The sequence below is a fragment of the Elgaria multicarinata genome, chromosome 8 (genome assembly GCF_023053635.1).
Source record: "Elgaria multicarinata webbii isolate HBS135686 ecotype San Diego chromosome 8, rElgMul1.1.pri, whole genome shotgun sequence".
NCBI lineage: Eukaryota > Metazoa > Chordata > Lepidosauria > Squamata > Anguidae > Elgaria > Elgaria multicarinata.
The window spans coordinates 22,218,779-22,236,260 of record NC_086178.1 but is presented as its reverse complement, the minus strand read 5'-3'; the positions used below and the strand labels follow the sequence as shown (position 1 = coordinate 22,236,260).

The window sequence follows — 17,482 nt, the reverse complement described above, 5'->3', positions numbered from 1 at the left end:
AAATGTTCTTTAGTTACATCATGTCCTGTAAGTCAGAAGATCTTATTACAATATAAGTAGTCATTGTGTCAGCTCCAGAGTATTTTCCTAAGGAAGCAAGTCTGACACAGTATGGGTTTACCTGTTTCCCAACAGCCTCCATAGTTCTGACGTGTTATTCTATCATAATTACAGCATATAATTTGAAAGCTGTGGCTGAAATTACTGGTGCTCCAAATTTGCAGCAACCTCATTGCTCTGTCAGATTACACTTTTATGCTTTGTTGGAATAAAAGAAAAAACTCATAAATGTTAAAGTTGAGAAGTGGGATTTTTATCATTAGTATTTGACGAAAAAATTCCTGGGGCTTAAGGGGGCTAGAGTACCTTGTCAAAGTGTTGTAAAATTGGTTTGATTTTCAGTATCATGGTATTGTAATTAATAACACCTGCATATATCTGTTGTGAAATGCTAACCAGTTGGGAAGGTGGATGTTTTATGTTAAATCTATGCTTGTGAGAAGCAGATTATTATATGAAAGTATTATAAGCATTTTTCTGCCACCTTTTAAATATATTCCCAAGGCAGTTTACAAGAAGAAAGCCAAGAAGGAACTAAGCTCAGGATCTGTTCAAACGTCTGTCTCTTAATTTTAATTTTTGTCGACAGATATTTTTTCACTATCTTTCAAGAGAATCTGCCAAAGATAATATAGAATAAAAAATAGCTACTTTGCTTTGTGAAAATTGTAGTTCTGAAGCTATCCATATAATTCCACTCTAGCAGTAAGCTCTCAAATTAAGTTTGAATTTAATTTTTCTTAAAGGCTTCTAAAGAAACAGTTTTTTCACCGAGCACTAAAAGTGATGAAAATGAAACCTGACAAGGACATAAAGAAAGAAAAGGAAAAAGAGAAAGGAAAGACTGAGAGTGGGAAAGAAGATGAGAAAAAGAGCAAAAAGGATAGTGGAAAAGAAGAAAAGGCTAAGAAGGAGAAGGAGAAAGAAAAGAAAAAGGATGGTGAAAAAGAAGAGGGCAAGAAGGTGAGTGTAAATCCCCAAGGCTATGATATAAAACCATGATATAAATGGTGGATTTAGTTGCAGTCCATTCATAAGCAAAACAAAGTGCAGTAAAACCAATCCTAAGGGTGCAGATAAGGATGCCTAGTTTGATTCTTTCCTCAGCCTACCACATCTTTTGTGGCGATATTTTGGGTCCTTGAATATAGTTCCAGAAAAGCAAAACCTGTAACTTTTGAGCAGAACACATTAATGGCCTGGAGTGGGAAGATTTTGCAAGAATTGAAAAAGCAATTAAAAATATAAAGAATGCAAAACCCAAGATCCATATTATTGTTGTGAGCCACTTTGGAAGAGAATAATTGTCTGGAAAGCAGGATAAAAATACAGTAAATAAATAAAAATAAATACTCAAGTATTTACAAAGCTTTTGCTGTCATATTTGTAATGTGGGATTGGTCACGGAGTCATGCTGGGAGGAGGAACCTTTCCTTCCATGGTCTTCCTTGAGTTAACTTATCTTAGGATCCAAGCCGTTGATTGTTTTAACTAAAATCTAGCAACTGACAGAAATTATGACACTCGCTAACTATTTTTGTGCCAGGGAAGTTAATTTATAGACAACTGATCTTTGTTTGTCTGGCACTGGAACAATGGATTGCATACAAATGTTACTTGAGCAGAAAACCATTTGAATGGCATGGTTGTTCTGTCCCCACTTCCTCACAGCAGCTCCTTGGGTCCCCAAAACACTTCTCCTGGAGGTCAGGAACTTTCAGGAAAGACGTAGGATGTTGTGTGAATGTTGGCAGATGGGGGAAATTGCCAAAAATTGGGCAAAAGCAGTTCCCCTCCTGCAAGCTGCCTCCACGTAATTTTTAGCAATGTCTTTCCTCCCAGCACCACAACCCAGGATTACAAGGGTTCTCTGACTCTTTTCTGGGGTACAGGGTATTGCATTGCAGAAGAGGGCATGGGAAAGCCGTGTTCTCTAAGCAGTCTTCCACTCATGTAACATTTATACACAACCCAATAAGTAAATTGATATTGTCTAACATTAAAAAATGTTTTTACCCTCACCTTCTAATAAAAAGCAACTTCCAATAAAAATGTTTAAAATATAACAATTGACAAATAATAAATTTAAAACACAAAAATATAATCTTACACAGAAAAAAATGCAATAAAAACTTGGCAGAATAAATACATGTTTAGTGTCCCTTGAAAGAACATGAGAGGCGCTCAAGTGGAGTTCTCATGGGCTACCACTGAAAAGATCCTGTCCCTGGTATTGCCAGTCTGATTGACCTTAGTAACAGCCCAAGAGCAGAGCATCTGGGGCTGATTTTAGGGCCCTGTTAGATTCATATAGCTGTAGGTGATCCTTCACCAAAACCTGGCCCCAAACAGGGCTCTAAAGGCTCGCACCAGTACTTTAAAGGGAAACTGCAATAAATGGCTAATCAATGCAGGACTGATGCAAAATTGATATAATATGAGCAAACTGCCTAAACCCCTCTCTTCAAGCATTCTGGCAGCTGAGTTTACATTGGCTAAAGTTTCCAGTTTCTCTTCAAAGGCATAGGGAGCATTATAGTAGTCCAGTCTTGATGTTTGCATTACTGAGGCCTGGTCCACTTTCTCCTGATAGGATCACAGCTAGTAAAAGTCACTTCCATTTCATGGATGTTACGTGCCCTTCTATAGATAACACTGGATTAAGGAGTACCAAAAAGTACATACCTGATTCTTCAGGAGAAATGTGACCCACAGGAAGAGCCCTGCTATACTGGACCAAAGGCCTGTCTAATGCAGCATTCTATTCCCACAGTGGCCAACCAGATGCCTATGGAAAGCCCACAAGCAGGACATGAAATTGGTTGCAAAAATCCATCTAGATCAGTGATCTGCCCAACTAACAGTACTACCTTATCTGGATATAGTTTCAGTTTGTTTGGCCTTATCTATCCTAACATTACCTCCAGACACCTCTTTCAGGTTTCCACTGCCTTCTAGATTAGTAGATGGACACAAGAGGTAGAGCTATATGTGTTCTGCATATTGACATGCATCAGCCCAAACCTCTAGATGACCCTTTCCAGTGGTTTTATGCATGGGTGTGGAACCTCAAAAGCCCTCAATCATGAGGTGAAACAGTCCTTTCCCAATACCACCTTCTCGATTTGCTTCTCCAAAAAGGACCAGAGCCCATGCCTCTAAGCCCCACTCCAGCAAGTTGGACCATCTTGCTCCAGAATGATGCCATGGTTTATGCTATGGTATTGAAAGCCACTGAGAGGTCCAGAAGAACCAACAGGGTTCTATTTGTCCAGAGTATCTCCTGGTAAATGACATCCAGCAGTACAATCAAGGCATTTTCAGTCCAATAGCTAGAAGACTGACCTTCTTGTTGCGTCCCTCTGCAATTATCAGTTGTACATTATTTTACGTTTAACAGCAAAATTAAACTTATGGCTGCATCCAGCTACATTTTAAGTCCCTTGGTTTTAATGGGACAGTTAGGAAGTGCTTAAATCTTTCCTATAGAAAACAGTGCTTATTAAAAGTGCTTAATTTTAGCTGGATCATGACTTAATGTTTAAGTAACGGTGGGTAAAGTATATCCTAGAGAGAAATACTTCACCCAAGTTTATGTCACCTGTATTTATCTGGCCCCAGTGATGGGATGGCTACATGACTAGGACATAGGAGGGGGGTTATGAGAGGGAGAGTAGGAGGTTGAGAAGGTTTCAGATTCATTTGAAATCAAATTTTATAAAGATGTATGACTTAAGATATCTTTGGGAATTCATCTAATAAAGACATTCAAATATAAATAGATTACCTTAGAACTTTGTGTTCTAAAGGAAAGAAGAGAAACTGAGCAGAACAATCAGTGGTTCTATCTTTCTTATTGAGTGATCAGTAAGGTCAGGTCAAATAATAAATATCAACTAATAGTTTAGCTTCTGGTTAAGGTTACATTTTTTCCATGTAGCTGGTATCAATGGGAGATCTTCTGTGGATTTAAGGACATGTCTAGTCCTAAGAGTATATATTCCAGCCCAAATACCATAAACTGAACTGGAACCTGAATCTTGATTATTGCTCTTTCAAATCAGTAATTGTTAGGAGAGAGCAGGGTAGGGAGGACTCCCCTATATCACAATTTCAGTGCTTTTGTCTCCCACGTATAAGGGGTATGCTCATGAACTTTGTTGTTAATAATTTGTTTCCAATATATGTCCTTAGGATGAGACTCCTGGTACACCTAAGAAGAAGGAGACAAAGAGAAAATTTAAACTTGAGCCTCATGAAGATCAAGTTTTTCTGGACGGAAATGAGGTAGTTATCTAATCATCTCTTGTTTCTGAAATGTCAACGTTTTCCTGTCAGTAATGTTTACTAGTGATAAAAAATGTTGGACAAATCTCTTAGTTTGACCAGATTCTTCTAGACCTCCTAGTATTAGAATGACAAGCAGTGGCTTTGTGTGTCAAGGAAGACCTCTGGATAAGGTAAATTTAATAGAAAGAAAAAGTTTGCCACAAAACTTTTTGCAGTGTGTAGAAATTCCAGGCCAAGGATAGATGGATCTTGATCTGATTCAATAGGGTAGTTCTTATGTGCTGGTACTATAGATTGGAGCTTTCCAGCAAGTGTATACCATAGTCTGCTAGATGGACTATATCATTAGTCTCACTCAAAATAAGGAATATGCACCTTCACCCTATAGCCAGGACTATAATTTCCTTTTATGGCTGGATGTTTTGCGGCAAGATGTATCTCTGGACCTGTCCCGTTAAATTGTGTGTGCCTCAGATCATAGGTTCTCCTACTTTGTAATACGACCAATTAAGCATTTGGTGGCAAAACCAGGCCGCTGCTACTCTCTGCAAAGGGGGAGGCAGGTTGCAGGGGAGATACAGCTGGTAGATGGCTGCTTAACCCTTTATCTGCCCATTTTTTCTATCCTGTACTGCTCCCCCAGCCCTTTTTGTTTCTAGACATGTGTTTGCCACATCAAGTGGTAGAAAGCTATGATAGATGGGGCTTACATAGGAAAAGTGACGGGCAAGGAAGAGTTAAGTGCTTTCCCCTTGCAAATGCACCCCAACCTACCACACAACTCAGAGGAGAACTGCTGATCGTGGTTCCCCAAACTCAGTTCATCAGTTCAAATACTTACGGCCAGTTCTCACTGAGGAAGTGAGCCTGTATTTGGGCGGTACCACTGCAGACTGCGCGTCTCATCTTTGAATAGTCTAGTATAGAAAAAAATCCCTACACTGAAAGAACCAGATGCCATGGCCTGTCCTTCTATCTGCCAGGAACGTTTTCTGTGGAGGAACGTTCAAGGATATGAGTCCCCATCTACTGTCTCAAGTTGTACAGTCCAGACACAGATTTACTATCTCATTGAGAACAAGACCTTAGCTCAGCCCATAATAAGCTACCTCAAGTCAAGGAGAAAACATTAGGGTTTACCCCACTGTGGTTAAAATGAAGCAAAGCCAGGTGGCTCAGCTGGCAGTCTTCTTTGTCAAGGGTGGAGATATTATTATTATTATTTATTTATTTATTTATATAGCGCCATCAATGTACATGGTGCTGTACAGAGTAAAACAATAAAATAGCAAGACCCTGCCGCATGAGAACCAGGTGGGCACAGTGCCTTCTTCCAGTTCCCAAAAGTGGGGTACTGGTGGAGGAGGTGGAGAAGTAGCCCTGTTGACTTTTACAATTTTGTTTGTGAAACTAAGGGGCCAGAGGGAATAGGCAAAACTGAGTATTTCTAGCTATATATTAGGAAACTTGTTCCTTTTACGGAATTGGTAAGCCTCTAAAATTGTAATTGTTACTTATATTCCCTACAGTTCAGGACTGGTGATACAGATTTCTTACAGATACCCCATGATATTACAAAACTAACCCAAGTGGTTCTTCAAATTAAATGCCTATTTGCATTATGGGTTATAAAATAAGTCTTTTGATCCATAGGTCAAAAATGCATAGCATGTGTAGGGGCAATATTAAAACAGTTTGTGCAGATCCAGCAAGTTCAATTCCAAATTCCTAAATTCAGGATTTCTAGATTCTTATCAAGTAGCTGGCTTAATGGACTTAATTCAACTGCCAATTATGTTAAATTAATATTTTAATAGGACAAACTGATATTAAAATCAGATCCATATATGATAGCAGCCAGTGTACAAGTCAAGTTCATTCTTCTGATGTAATGCAGTTTTCTAAATTTATTTATTTCAATGCTTGCATTTTACCTTTTAAGGCTAACCCTCCCAAGGTGGATCACATTATACTAAAACATTAAAATAATCCTATAAAATTCACCATAATCTAACATAACCAGACTAGAAAGCTATTAAAATAGAATTTTGCCTTTTGTGTGTGTTTTCACCGCAAAATAGAAAAATGTGCACAATAAGGACTTGCAGATCATAAAACTCCCTTGCTTACCCATCCTTTATTTCCCCTTTCCTCTATTGTTCCCCTGTGTCTATTTCAGATTGCAATCCCCTTCGTGTAGGGACCTGTCATATCTATACTTTGTAAAGCACCATGCACATGGATTATGCTATGATGATGAATCTTTCTAGGACTAAGGTTATTTGGCAGGAAATTGGTGCATATGAAGGATCCATTACAAGAACATCTCCAGTGGACAGTATTACCATCTTTTTTTCTAAGGTTCTGAGTCACATGGTATCAAAGGCATCAAAGTCATGCACATACATAGCTCAGCCCTTTGCTGGACATATGCTATTGGAGAGAACCATAAGCCGTTAGTTTTCTCATTTGTCATATGACAATAATGTCTATTAAATTATTTTGATGTCTATGAGTTTAACTAAACAGCTAGGAGGTGTATTATAGGTTACCAACATTCATCTTTGAAGAATTTCCCTTTGCTGTTTGAAGGTCTCTCTTTCTGGCTCAAATGGCATTCATTAACCAAACAGTAATGGTATATTGCAGAATCTGAGTCTTGTTGTGTTATTACATAGTCAAAAAGATGAATTATGAGTTCTTTCAGTGAGATGCAATAGAACAGTGTACTGTGTTGTGCAACTGTAAACTTGCACAAGAGACTGCTTGACCTCATATAGGATAAAATATCTTGTTCAGAAATTATTTTCAGTTAAGATATCGCTCCTTCCCTGTGTATATTTTTATTTGTTTTGTGCTCAGTAGTTTTCGCTGGTTTCCCTCTGACTTTTCTTATTTCTTACTCTGTGTGTGTGTGTGTGTGTGTGTGTGTGTGTGTGTGTGCATGTGTTGATGTTTCAAAATTGGCTAATTTTATTTTGATGATCTTTGACTGCCTTCATTTTGTTAAGTTGAAGTTGTAGTCCTGTGTTCATCAACTTCAGAGCTATAGACTTTGCTTTCCATAAATTCCAAGAAGCTGTAGGAGCTTCATTGAGAAAACTGTTGGAGAATGTCCAGACATTTAGATAAGCTATTCTCTTACCTGTGTACTTACCAGTTTTGAAGTTATTTTGGAGTGGGTGGGTGGGTGGGTAGCAGTTTGCCATTAATCAGGTTTGTTTTCATTTCCCCCTCACATTGGTTTGCTATTCATGGCAACCACTTTTTTGGGAACTGGTATTGAGAAGTATATTGAATCATAATGTTAGAATCCAGAGTCATCCAATGAAACTGACTGGTGGAAGATTCAGAACCAATAAAAGGAACTTCTTCACACAGCACCTATTGATGGCCACCAACGTGAACGGCAGATTAGACAAATTCATGAAGGATATGGCTATCAATGATTTCTAGTCATGAATGATGTATACTACCTCCAGTATTAAAGACACTGTGCCTTTCAGTTCCAGTTGGGGAATACGAGTGGAAGGATGCTGTTGCTCTCATGTGCTGCTTATGAGCTTCCCTTAGGAATCTGGTTGGCCTTTGTGCCAACAGACTGCTGGACTAGATAGGACTTTGGTCTGATCCGACATGGCTGCTCTTATGTTGTTATCAGCTCCCATTAGTTGTTATGATTAATAGCCATTCATTGGCGTATTTCCCATTAACTTGTCTAATCCCTATTTTAACCAGTAGCCATCACTACATGATGCACCAATGTCATATGTTAATTATGCCTTGGATAAAGAACATCTTTATTTTTGTCTGTCCTGAATCTACTGCTAGTTAGTTGACTAACTTTGGATTCTAATATCACGAAAGGAGGAAGATTTCTCTTGATCTTCTTTTACACACTATTCCTAATTTGAAAAGCCTTTATCATGTCCCTTCATAGTTATCTTTTTTTTTTCTCTAATCAAAAAGCCACAAACACTTTAGCCTTTCTTGATAGAGGAAGTGCTACAACAACTCTTTGCTTATTCCATTTTTTGCACCTTTTCCAGCCTTATGATATCCTTTTTGAGATTGTTACATGTTGAACAATCTACTCTGACACCAAGATCTCTTTACTGGAAAATCACAGTCAGTCCAGATCCCATCAGGATATGTGTGGGTTGCCCCACTGTACATCACCATATACATGTTTTGAACTTTGTTGCTTTGTTTCCTATCCACTCAGTTTGGAGATAACCCTTTTCAGCTTTTTACAGTCTGCTCGGGTTTTCGCTATCCTGAATAATTCATGAATTCTAAATGGCTCTAGAGTATCTTCTAGTGGGAAGCAGGACGCCTGAGTAAAATAGGTCTTTGGACTGATCCAGCAGGGCTCTTCTTTTGTTTTTCTGTGCCATTCTGTAGTGATGAAGAACTAATATAGGATAAATCAATCAACTCCAACAGCTTCCTCATAAATCTTTAACTTTCAGAATTTGGTTTAATTTTTGCATGATCATTCTCCTTCCAGGTATATGTGTGGATCTATGACCCAGTTCATTTTAAAACGTTTGCCATGGGACTCATACTTGGTAAGTAAGAACAAGCATTAATGAGTGAAACAGGCAACCCCACACCAAACAAGCTGCCTGCTTCTTAGCACATCTGAGGCTTTCCCAAGGGTCAAGTCTTTTCTTTTTTCCGTGTTTACTAGTTGTCTCCGATATGATCATGTTGTACCACCTGCTTCAAGGCCCCAGGTCTAGTGAAGAAGAAGAAGAAGAAAAACACAAAGTTATGGCCAGTCTTTTAGAGTCTTAAATAAATATTAGAACAGGGTCTATATTTTTGTGCATTTTTTAACCCTGAGTGGCAGATTTCAGTACAGTGGAGCTAGTAAGATATATACCTCAATTCCCTGAGTTTGAAAATTGTTACCTCCTTCCTGAAGTATCATGACAGGACTGTGGTGTGTGCTGTTGGGTGCACTAGAAATGTCCAGGGGAAAAGTATGGTCCCCAACCCACTCCTCCCAGCATGTACAGTTTCTAGTAATTCTGTTATGTAGTCTTACCTACTAAGCAGCATACAGAATATTTTGGAATATGTGTATAGAACAGATTATTATTATTATTATTATTATTATTATTATTATTATTATTATTATATTTATTTGTATCCCGCCTTTTGTCCAATGCTGGGCCTCAAGGCGGCCTTACAAAGTTTAAAATATACATGGGGGGGGAGGGAAACAAAACCATAAACAATTAAAAAATACGCAACAAAATTATAAGACATTAACATAGATAGAGGGCTGGATTATTCTCCAAAGGCCTGCTTTAAGAAAAAAGTTTTAGCCTGCTTCCGAAAGCCCATCAAGGAGGGAGCCAGCCTAGCTTCCCCAGGAAGAGAGTTCCAGAGCACCGGAGCAGCCACCGAGAAGGCCCTCTCCCATGTTCCCACCAAGCGTGCCTGTGAAGAAGGTGGGACTGAAAGAAGGGCTTCTCCAGAAGATCTCAAAGCACGGGCAGGCTCATAAGGGAGAATACGTTCTTTCAAATAACCTGGACCTGAACGTATTCCAGAACATCTTTACCATAACATGCAGAACTCTCTTAGTGAGCCTGGTTCAAGTATTGCTTAATGTGAGAGGAGAGGGTGAGGATTGTTCAATCCCAAGTACTATTTTTACACCCTGAAGCCACAAGGCTGATATAATGGTTCTGTGTTTGAAAGAGGGGAAAATGAAGCCCATGTGTTATATTTTAATTAGCTGCCTATAAGTTTCTCAAGAAGGTCTTGGGACAGCCTTCTTGACCTAAGGGGAGTTACTTATGGATAGTAAGACATGTTCATGATTTCAATCACACTATAGATGTGAAATATGGAAAATTGTTTCTAATGCTTCCCCAAAAAATCCTGATAGTGGTGGTGACCGATAAACTGACCCATTTTAGGAACCCTGTTCTGGTTGTAAAATAAAGGAATAAGATGTGGTAGAATTGAGAGGATATTTGAAGATAGTCGTTTAGAGGGTAGACGTATAATAACTGGGATCCATGAACTACAGAGAGTTGTGAAGGAGTTCCTTGCTGCTGGCCACTGGAAAGGTTCTGTCCAGTCCTCTAGGATTGTGCCAGTTCCATTGAAATGAATGGGAGCTTGTACAACTCTGACAGATTATAATGGAGAACATTGTGAAGGATTGAGCCCATGCCTTGTAGATGACTCGGCATTCATCTTTACAAGGCAATTGTGAGATCTCAAGATTTGCTTTTTTTAAAAATAAAAGCAAAGGTTGTGAGGGATGCACCAGACCCAACCAGTTGAAATGGTGCTGTTGCCACCATGTAGGGATCCTGTGTTCCTGAACATATTTGTTCAGATGGCCTATAAAGGGAGAGGTACCGTAACTCCCAGCAGTGTAGGCACAAACAAAAGGTTGCTCAGATTGAACACCAACCTATCAAGGTAGTCTGCCACCACCCCTTATATCCAACTCATGCTGAGCTAGGGAACTCTCAGACCTTACAGGACACCCTTAAGGCTTATGAAACAAAGGCCAAAGCCAGTGCCCTCTATTTCAAAGCCCTAAGCCTGAGACCTTAAACAGTAGTAATAACCAAGAGGAAAGTTCTGGACTTAGTACCAAGGCTTAATTGAACTGAAGCACACACGTTCAATCCGGATAGGTGGTAAGCTTATTTGGAAAAGGGGTAACCTACGAAAGAAACTATTAGTGGAAGCTTTACTTTAGCCTTGAAGCCCGGGGCAGTACAAAATGCCCCCCACCCCCGAGGATCTAAAAAGATGTGCAGGCCCAGCCTTATGGAATGGAACTGTACAACCTGCTAAAACACAGAAGAGAAATTGATTCCTTGACACTGCAGATGAGCTAGCAAGTTTTACCTCTCAAGCCATTAATTTCTCTTTAAATTTCCCAATATTTCTCATATGTATACTCTCTTTTTTTAAACAGTGACTGCTGTTATTGCTGCAACGCTCTTCCCACTCTGGCCTGCAGAGATGCGAGTAGGAGTTTATTATTTGAGTGTGGGTGCCGGCTGTTTTGTGGCTAGCATTCTCCTCTTGGCTGTTGGTAAGTATTGGGCAAAAGGCAGTATACTACTAATACTACTACTAATAATAATAATAAGAAGAAGAGGTGGTGGTGGTGGTAGTGGTGGTGTGTGGGTTTTCTTTTCTCCGCTTCCCTGTCCCATCTCTACAGTTTGGTTTAAAGCTCTCCATAGGCTTACACAGAGTGAATGTTTCCCAGGTGGCCACTATATATCACCATTGTGTCATTTGAAATATAGCTGACAGCAAATGAGCATCGTTTGTGGTTGATTTCAGGCTGTGCGAGGCAATCGTGATGTGCTGTGTTGCCATTTCTATCTCATGGGACAACCTAAGTGCACCAGTCCCTGTAGAGAAGTCTTGCTGTCTCTTTTCATGATTGCTTTTGCAGCAATGGCTTGTTTTAAGACTTAGCTTTACTGTTGTAGTAGAGAAATTGACTTTTTTTCCTATTGCTAAGGATTAGGTACACTTACACCCCTGGAAGGGTATTATGTGGGGCTTTGCTGTGGGGCTGGAGATAAGGCCTGCAAGGGGCAGGGGTAAAAGATAGAATGAAAAACTATTTACTGTCGAAGAGTGTACAATATGCAGATTAACAAAATTAGACACTGAGCATAGACAAAACATTAAAATGTCATTAAATAAAGTGCTTCTCTGTGATCAGTTTTGATTCCAGATACCAGATGCCCCCTGCATCTGCTCTAGGTCCCTACAGGCTCCCATATAAAATTCAAGGTGATGGCTTTGACCTATAAAGCTTTATAAATGGCTCAGTACCTGCCTGCCTTAGGAAACTGCTGTTTTCCTTATTTCTAATTGTGATTTCTATGAATATTCAGAATGTGCACTTGATTTTATTATCTGTGGACCAAGAGCCTTGTAGAGAGGGATTACGGGCTGCCTCAAAGCCATGTGTCTACCTTCTCCTAAAGACTTTGTAAATCCAAAATTCCTTTGGATGTGCTTATTGTAAGACCACATCATTATAGCCAAGTTCCAGTTCTGAGAGCCAAGCAAGGATAGGATTTTAAAACTTATTTTGCTTTGGTTTGGTACGTTGTAGACCTGGTTTGAACATAATGAGAAGCCACCATGGGTGTTTTTCCCTGTAGGGCTTCTCGTTGTGGCAACGGCCATCATTTTGCATATTCGTCCCACGGCAGAGGTGCACTGTAGCTTGATGTTCTCTGCGAACATGGCAAGAGTGGTTGGGTGGCTTGTTAACCACCCCAACAACCCACCCTCGCAGGATTTGCACGTAATAACAAGCTACGATGTGCCCCACCACGGCTTGAATATTCAAAGTGGCTTCCACTGTGGATTCTCGTTATGTGAGAACCAGGCCATAGTCTGATTCAAAGTTTCCTCTCTGTATTCTTTTAAGTTTTGTTACATCTACCCAGTGGGATTTAGTGGTCTACAAGTAAACAAAAAGCAACGTGCATCTTAAACATGCTGGTATTGCATACTGGTGGCATCAAAAGGGAATGCTTAACTTGCAGCTTGAACTATATTATCTGTCAAACAAAGTCAGTCATTGGCTCTGTTCAGACAACATGTTAGGGTACTCCCCACACAACGTGTTCTAACTCCACCGTTGTGTGACTGTGGGCTACCGTGGAGTTGAGTAAAATCCATCGCGATGACAGTTCCTCCGCCCTCTCTCCTCCCCCAGTCCTCCCAATGGTATCCCATCAATTATTGCTGCAAAAAAACAACCCTGGTGGCTCTCCTAGAGCAGCACTTGCTCCTTTCACTGCTCTTACCAGGGAACTCTGTAGCCAGTAGGAAACATCAACTCAGTGCAACAGAGAACTCCACGGAGCCCACAACACTCAACACAACAGTTGTGCAGGAACTCTCCTCTGCACAGCGTGAATATCCTGCGTGGAGTGTTTTCCAAAAAACTCCACCATTACGTGGAGTTTCCCCACCAGACAACACATTTCTCAACAGTAGTGTAAAAACTCCACTATGGAGTTCTAAAACCACTGTTGAGAAATGTGTTGTCTGCACTGAGCCAACATCTGTCTTCAGAGCATGATAGTACTTCCCCAAACATTTGTCTCCACAAATGGTGAAGCAGTTTGAGAATGTCATGAGCCTACTAAAAACTGATTAAATGAGCTTGTGTTTTAAAACCCTAGATCTGAATGCAATTAATAGATAAGGAAAACAAGGAGGGTGAGGAGATCCTGGCTTTTTAAATGCTTTATGCTGCCTTTAAGTGCTGGCCAGTGAGTGACCTTATTTCTCACCCAGGAATTTGCTTCCCTTTACCATTTTGAGTATTTGTCATTTTCTGTTACAAATGCAGCTCTGTGTTCTGTAAATATCTTGTTTAAAATATTGGAACATTTTCTTCCTGTAGCCCGCTGCATCCTCTTCCTTATCATCTGGCTGATAACCGGTGGAAGGCATCACTTCTGGTTCTTGCCAAACCTGACTGCTGATGTTGGCTTCATTGACTCCTTCAGGCCCCTGTACACACATGAGTACAAAGGACCAAAAGCTGACTCAAGGAAAGAGGAGAAGTCGGAGTCCAAAAAACAGCCAAAATCTGACAGTGAGGAGAAATCTGATAGTGAGAAAAAGGAAGATGAGGATAGCAAAGCAGAGCCACTGGGAAACTTGGGATCAGAAGGTTCTGGAGGAGAAAGGAATTCAGACACGGACAGTGACAGGCGGGAGGATGACCGTTCGCAGCACAGTAGTGGCAATGGAAATGATTTTGAAATGATCACAAAAGAGGAACTTGACCAGCAAACAGATGAAGAGGATTGCGAAGAAGATGAGGAGGAGGAGGAGGAGGAGGAAGAGGATCAAGATACTAGGCCTTTACACGAACAGTCATAATTCAGCAATTGTCTGGAACTGAATATTACACAGGCAGTTGGATTTTCTATGTTGGCTGGTACACCATCTTGACAGCATTTTTTCCTTATTTGCTGAAGTATACAGTTTAGCCAAACAGCTTTATAACATAGTTCCTAATTTGTCTTACAAACAGGAAAAAAAAACACTTAACTTGATACAGTTTTAAGTCATCTAAACACTATCCGTTTCACAACTTGTCAATCAGTAGATATATTTGATCTGCCTGGATCAGTCATTAAACATACTGAGGAACACTGAATAATATTTTGGGAGACTGCATGTTTTCAGTAAGTGAACACTTCCAGAATAGTAATTTAAAATGGTAATTGTTGAATGACCAAATCTCAGTTTATTTCTGGTAGGTTAATTGATTAATAAATACAACAAAGTATGTTTCAGTTCATCCTATTGATACTGTTATTAATCTTCGTAAAACTGTAAGACTTTCCTTAGGACTTTTTATTTAAGAACAGAACATTTTTTTCTTAAGGCATTCAAGTTAATGCTTACCTGGCTCTAGAGTTTTAAGCTTCTTTTTCTGTGTGTGACCAATTTAGGAAATCCAATCTGTTCTGTTCATCTGGTTCAGAGCAAAGAAGTCATCTCCAGCAGGTGGAAAAAGAACAGCATAATTTGGAGATCATAGCTGTTATCTTGACCTGCCCCATCATAATATGAGAAATGTATTCTGTACATAACATACAAATAAAGCAACCCCCTTATTTTACCTGTTACTTATTATTTGGAAGTTTTATCCAGTTTTCAGTTTGTATAATTAAAAGCCATTTCAGGATGTGTGTGTGTTAGGGAAATGCAAGTCCCAAGGACCTCACAGAATCAGTGAGATTGGCAGCTGTGTCCACGGCTTTAGTTCTGTGCCAACATTCCATGTATTCAAGTCCAAGTAAACTGATTCTAATTCAACATAAGCAGACAGCATAGCTGTGTATGCCTTAATGTTAATCTTTCATTTCTTTCTGTCTTCAGAAAGTGGAGTACTGTATTTGATGAGTAGACACTGCCATGAGAGAGTATTCACCACTTCAGAAGGATAGGCTTAAAGATTAAAGAAAAAGCTCATTGAAAAGATATCCAAGACCAAATAACTTCTTGAAATCTTGAAGGAGTTTGATTGTTCACTTTCTCTCTTGTGTATTCTGTATTTGACTGACTTGGGAGACCATTGTGTGTTTAGTTCTATAAACATTTTTAAAGTTAAGACTTTACATCATTCCTCTGAATCATTAAATTTCAGTCTGAAACTGAAATTATGAATACAGATTCAGCTCTTTCTTAGCAAAGTGACTGTGAGGAGATAATGCTACTTATTTGCCTGCATTTTCAATAGTTGACTTAACAGATCTCTCCTTTTTTTCTCCTTGAACTGCTTTTTCCATCACCAGTGTTTTGACTGAAGATGTTAATTTTTCTGACTGTGCAAATATATACATTTTATGTGTGCATTGATAAAAACCATTCACAAATGCGGTCTGATCTGCTTATTACCTATTCCTCTCATTTAGCAGCTGAGAAAGTAAAAAGAATGTGATTTTCATTTTTCTTGATAGGAATTTCAAGTCACTACTTAAGAGTTTTGCTATTTGAGTTAGGAACATTCAGTGATTTCTCTCTTAAAAGTCCTGTTACCACCACCCATTGCCTCAATACTTTTGCTCAGAACCCTTCTCTTCGTTAGTTAGGCAATTATTTCCAATAATTCATCATGTTCATTCAGAAGCTGATTTCTGCTGCTAGTCTACTCCTCTTTGTTGGTGGCACAGAAAATGGCACCAAGTTCAGCCAATAGGTAGTTTTTTGAGGAACTTACTTTGACTCCAAGAGAAGTCCTAAATAGCCAGTAGATAACATAAATAAAATTGAGGTGGAATAGAAATAAAGCGGAGCTGTAAATCTTGTTCATATTTTATGCTTAATCCAGCCTTTAAACTTTCACAGTAAGCAAGTTTGCAGGTGATTCACACCACTTTTTCATCCTTGGTTATAAGACGTCCCACCTTGAGAATACAGACAGGAGGTTCCTTAAGGAGTGGTCCATATTGCAATTGTTGTAGCTCAGCCTACGATTCCAATCAAACCTAGATTTGCAATTCTATAACACACAGCACCTTTTTGATAATGCTTTGCTAAAACTTTTTTTGCAGTAAGCCATCCAAGGGCAATGACCTGATTACAAGGCTGATTATGGAACTACAGTCTGGTGACAGATGGTGATTAAAGTCTTTTCGAACACTTTCAGCCTTCTGGTGTTCACACCTGAGTAACAAGTGCTTCTATGGGAGGATATGTCTAGATAAATAGTAGTTCTAAGAGACTTACGGTAAATTCCCGTGTTTCTCAATGGAGTAAATCTTTCCTTGCCAATTTACCTGGATGTAAATTGTGACCTATTCATATGAGCCTTTGAGTCCAGAGGAGATGCAGTTTCATCAACCGATGCTTGATGAAGCCACATACAGCCACATTGACATAAGTTGACCTAATTGATAATTTGTGTTCTGACGATACTGCTGTTGTGTTATGAACAGACAATGCCAGTCCCCTTGGAAGATGTTTGTTTAGTTGACTTGTGCTGCCAGCCAATCTCTAGGCAATCTTTTAAGACAGGGGTGCACAACCTGAAGGCTGTGTGTGATCACCACCCCACAGACCTTAGCAGCGGCCTCCCTGACCAACCTACCCTCCCTCCCTGCTACTCCACCTTTTTGTTTTTTAACTTCTCTGCAATGCTGCTGCTCTTTTTCTCCCTTATCTCCTTCCTTCTGGCTGGGGCAGCTGCTGATGTGTACTGTGAAGCGATGAGCTTGTTGATTCAAAGCTACAGCCATGCATGCACCATGTTAATTTCAAGCATTTCTCCCAGTCGAGAATGGCAGCAAGTTCAGCCAATAAGGCGCTTACTTTTTTGGGGGGGGGGGGGCGCCACCCATAAGGGTACTGCAACAGTGCGGTGGTGAGTTGAAGGGGCTCCGCCTGCTTCCTCGCTGCTCTAGTGCCTTAATGGGCCAGGTGACTTTAAAGGTAGCATCTGATTGGCAGCGAGCTCAATGCATCTAAATTGGGAGATGTGACGCTTCAAATTAAAATGCTGTGTCCCTGCAGCCCCAAGATAGCTGGTGCAGAATATGCCAGCATGCTGCTGCCGCTGCCGCCATCATTGGAGTGCAGTATCACT

At 39.8% G+C, this 17,482-nt stretch overlaps 1 protein-coding gene across 1 annotated transcript in view; it reads left to right on the top strand.

Moving 5' to 3' along the window:
- SEC62 (SEC62 homolog, preprotein translocation factor) overlaps positions 1-15,773 on the top strand; it is a 32,276-nt gene extending 16,503 nt beyond the window's left edge. The window contains exons 4-8 of the mRNA XM_063131991.1: positions 807-1,023; positions 4,255-4,347; positions 8,861-8,921; positions 11,309-11,428; positions 13,784-15,773. Coding sequence (XP_062988061.1) covers positions 807-1,023; positions 4,255-4,347; positions 8,861-8,921; positions 11,309-11,428; positions 13,784-14,268 — 976 coding nt within the window. The 3' untranslated portion in view covers positions 14,269-15,773. The remainder of the gene's footprint in view (positions 1-806; positions 1,024-4,254; positions 4,348-8,860; positions 8,922-11,308; positions 11,429-13,783) is intronic.
- The last annotated feature ends 1,709 nt before the right edge of the window (positions 15,774-17,482 follow it).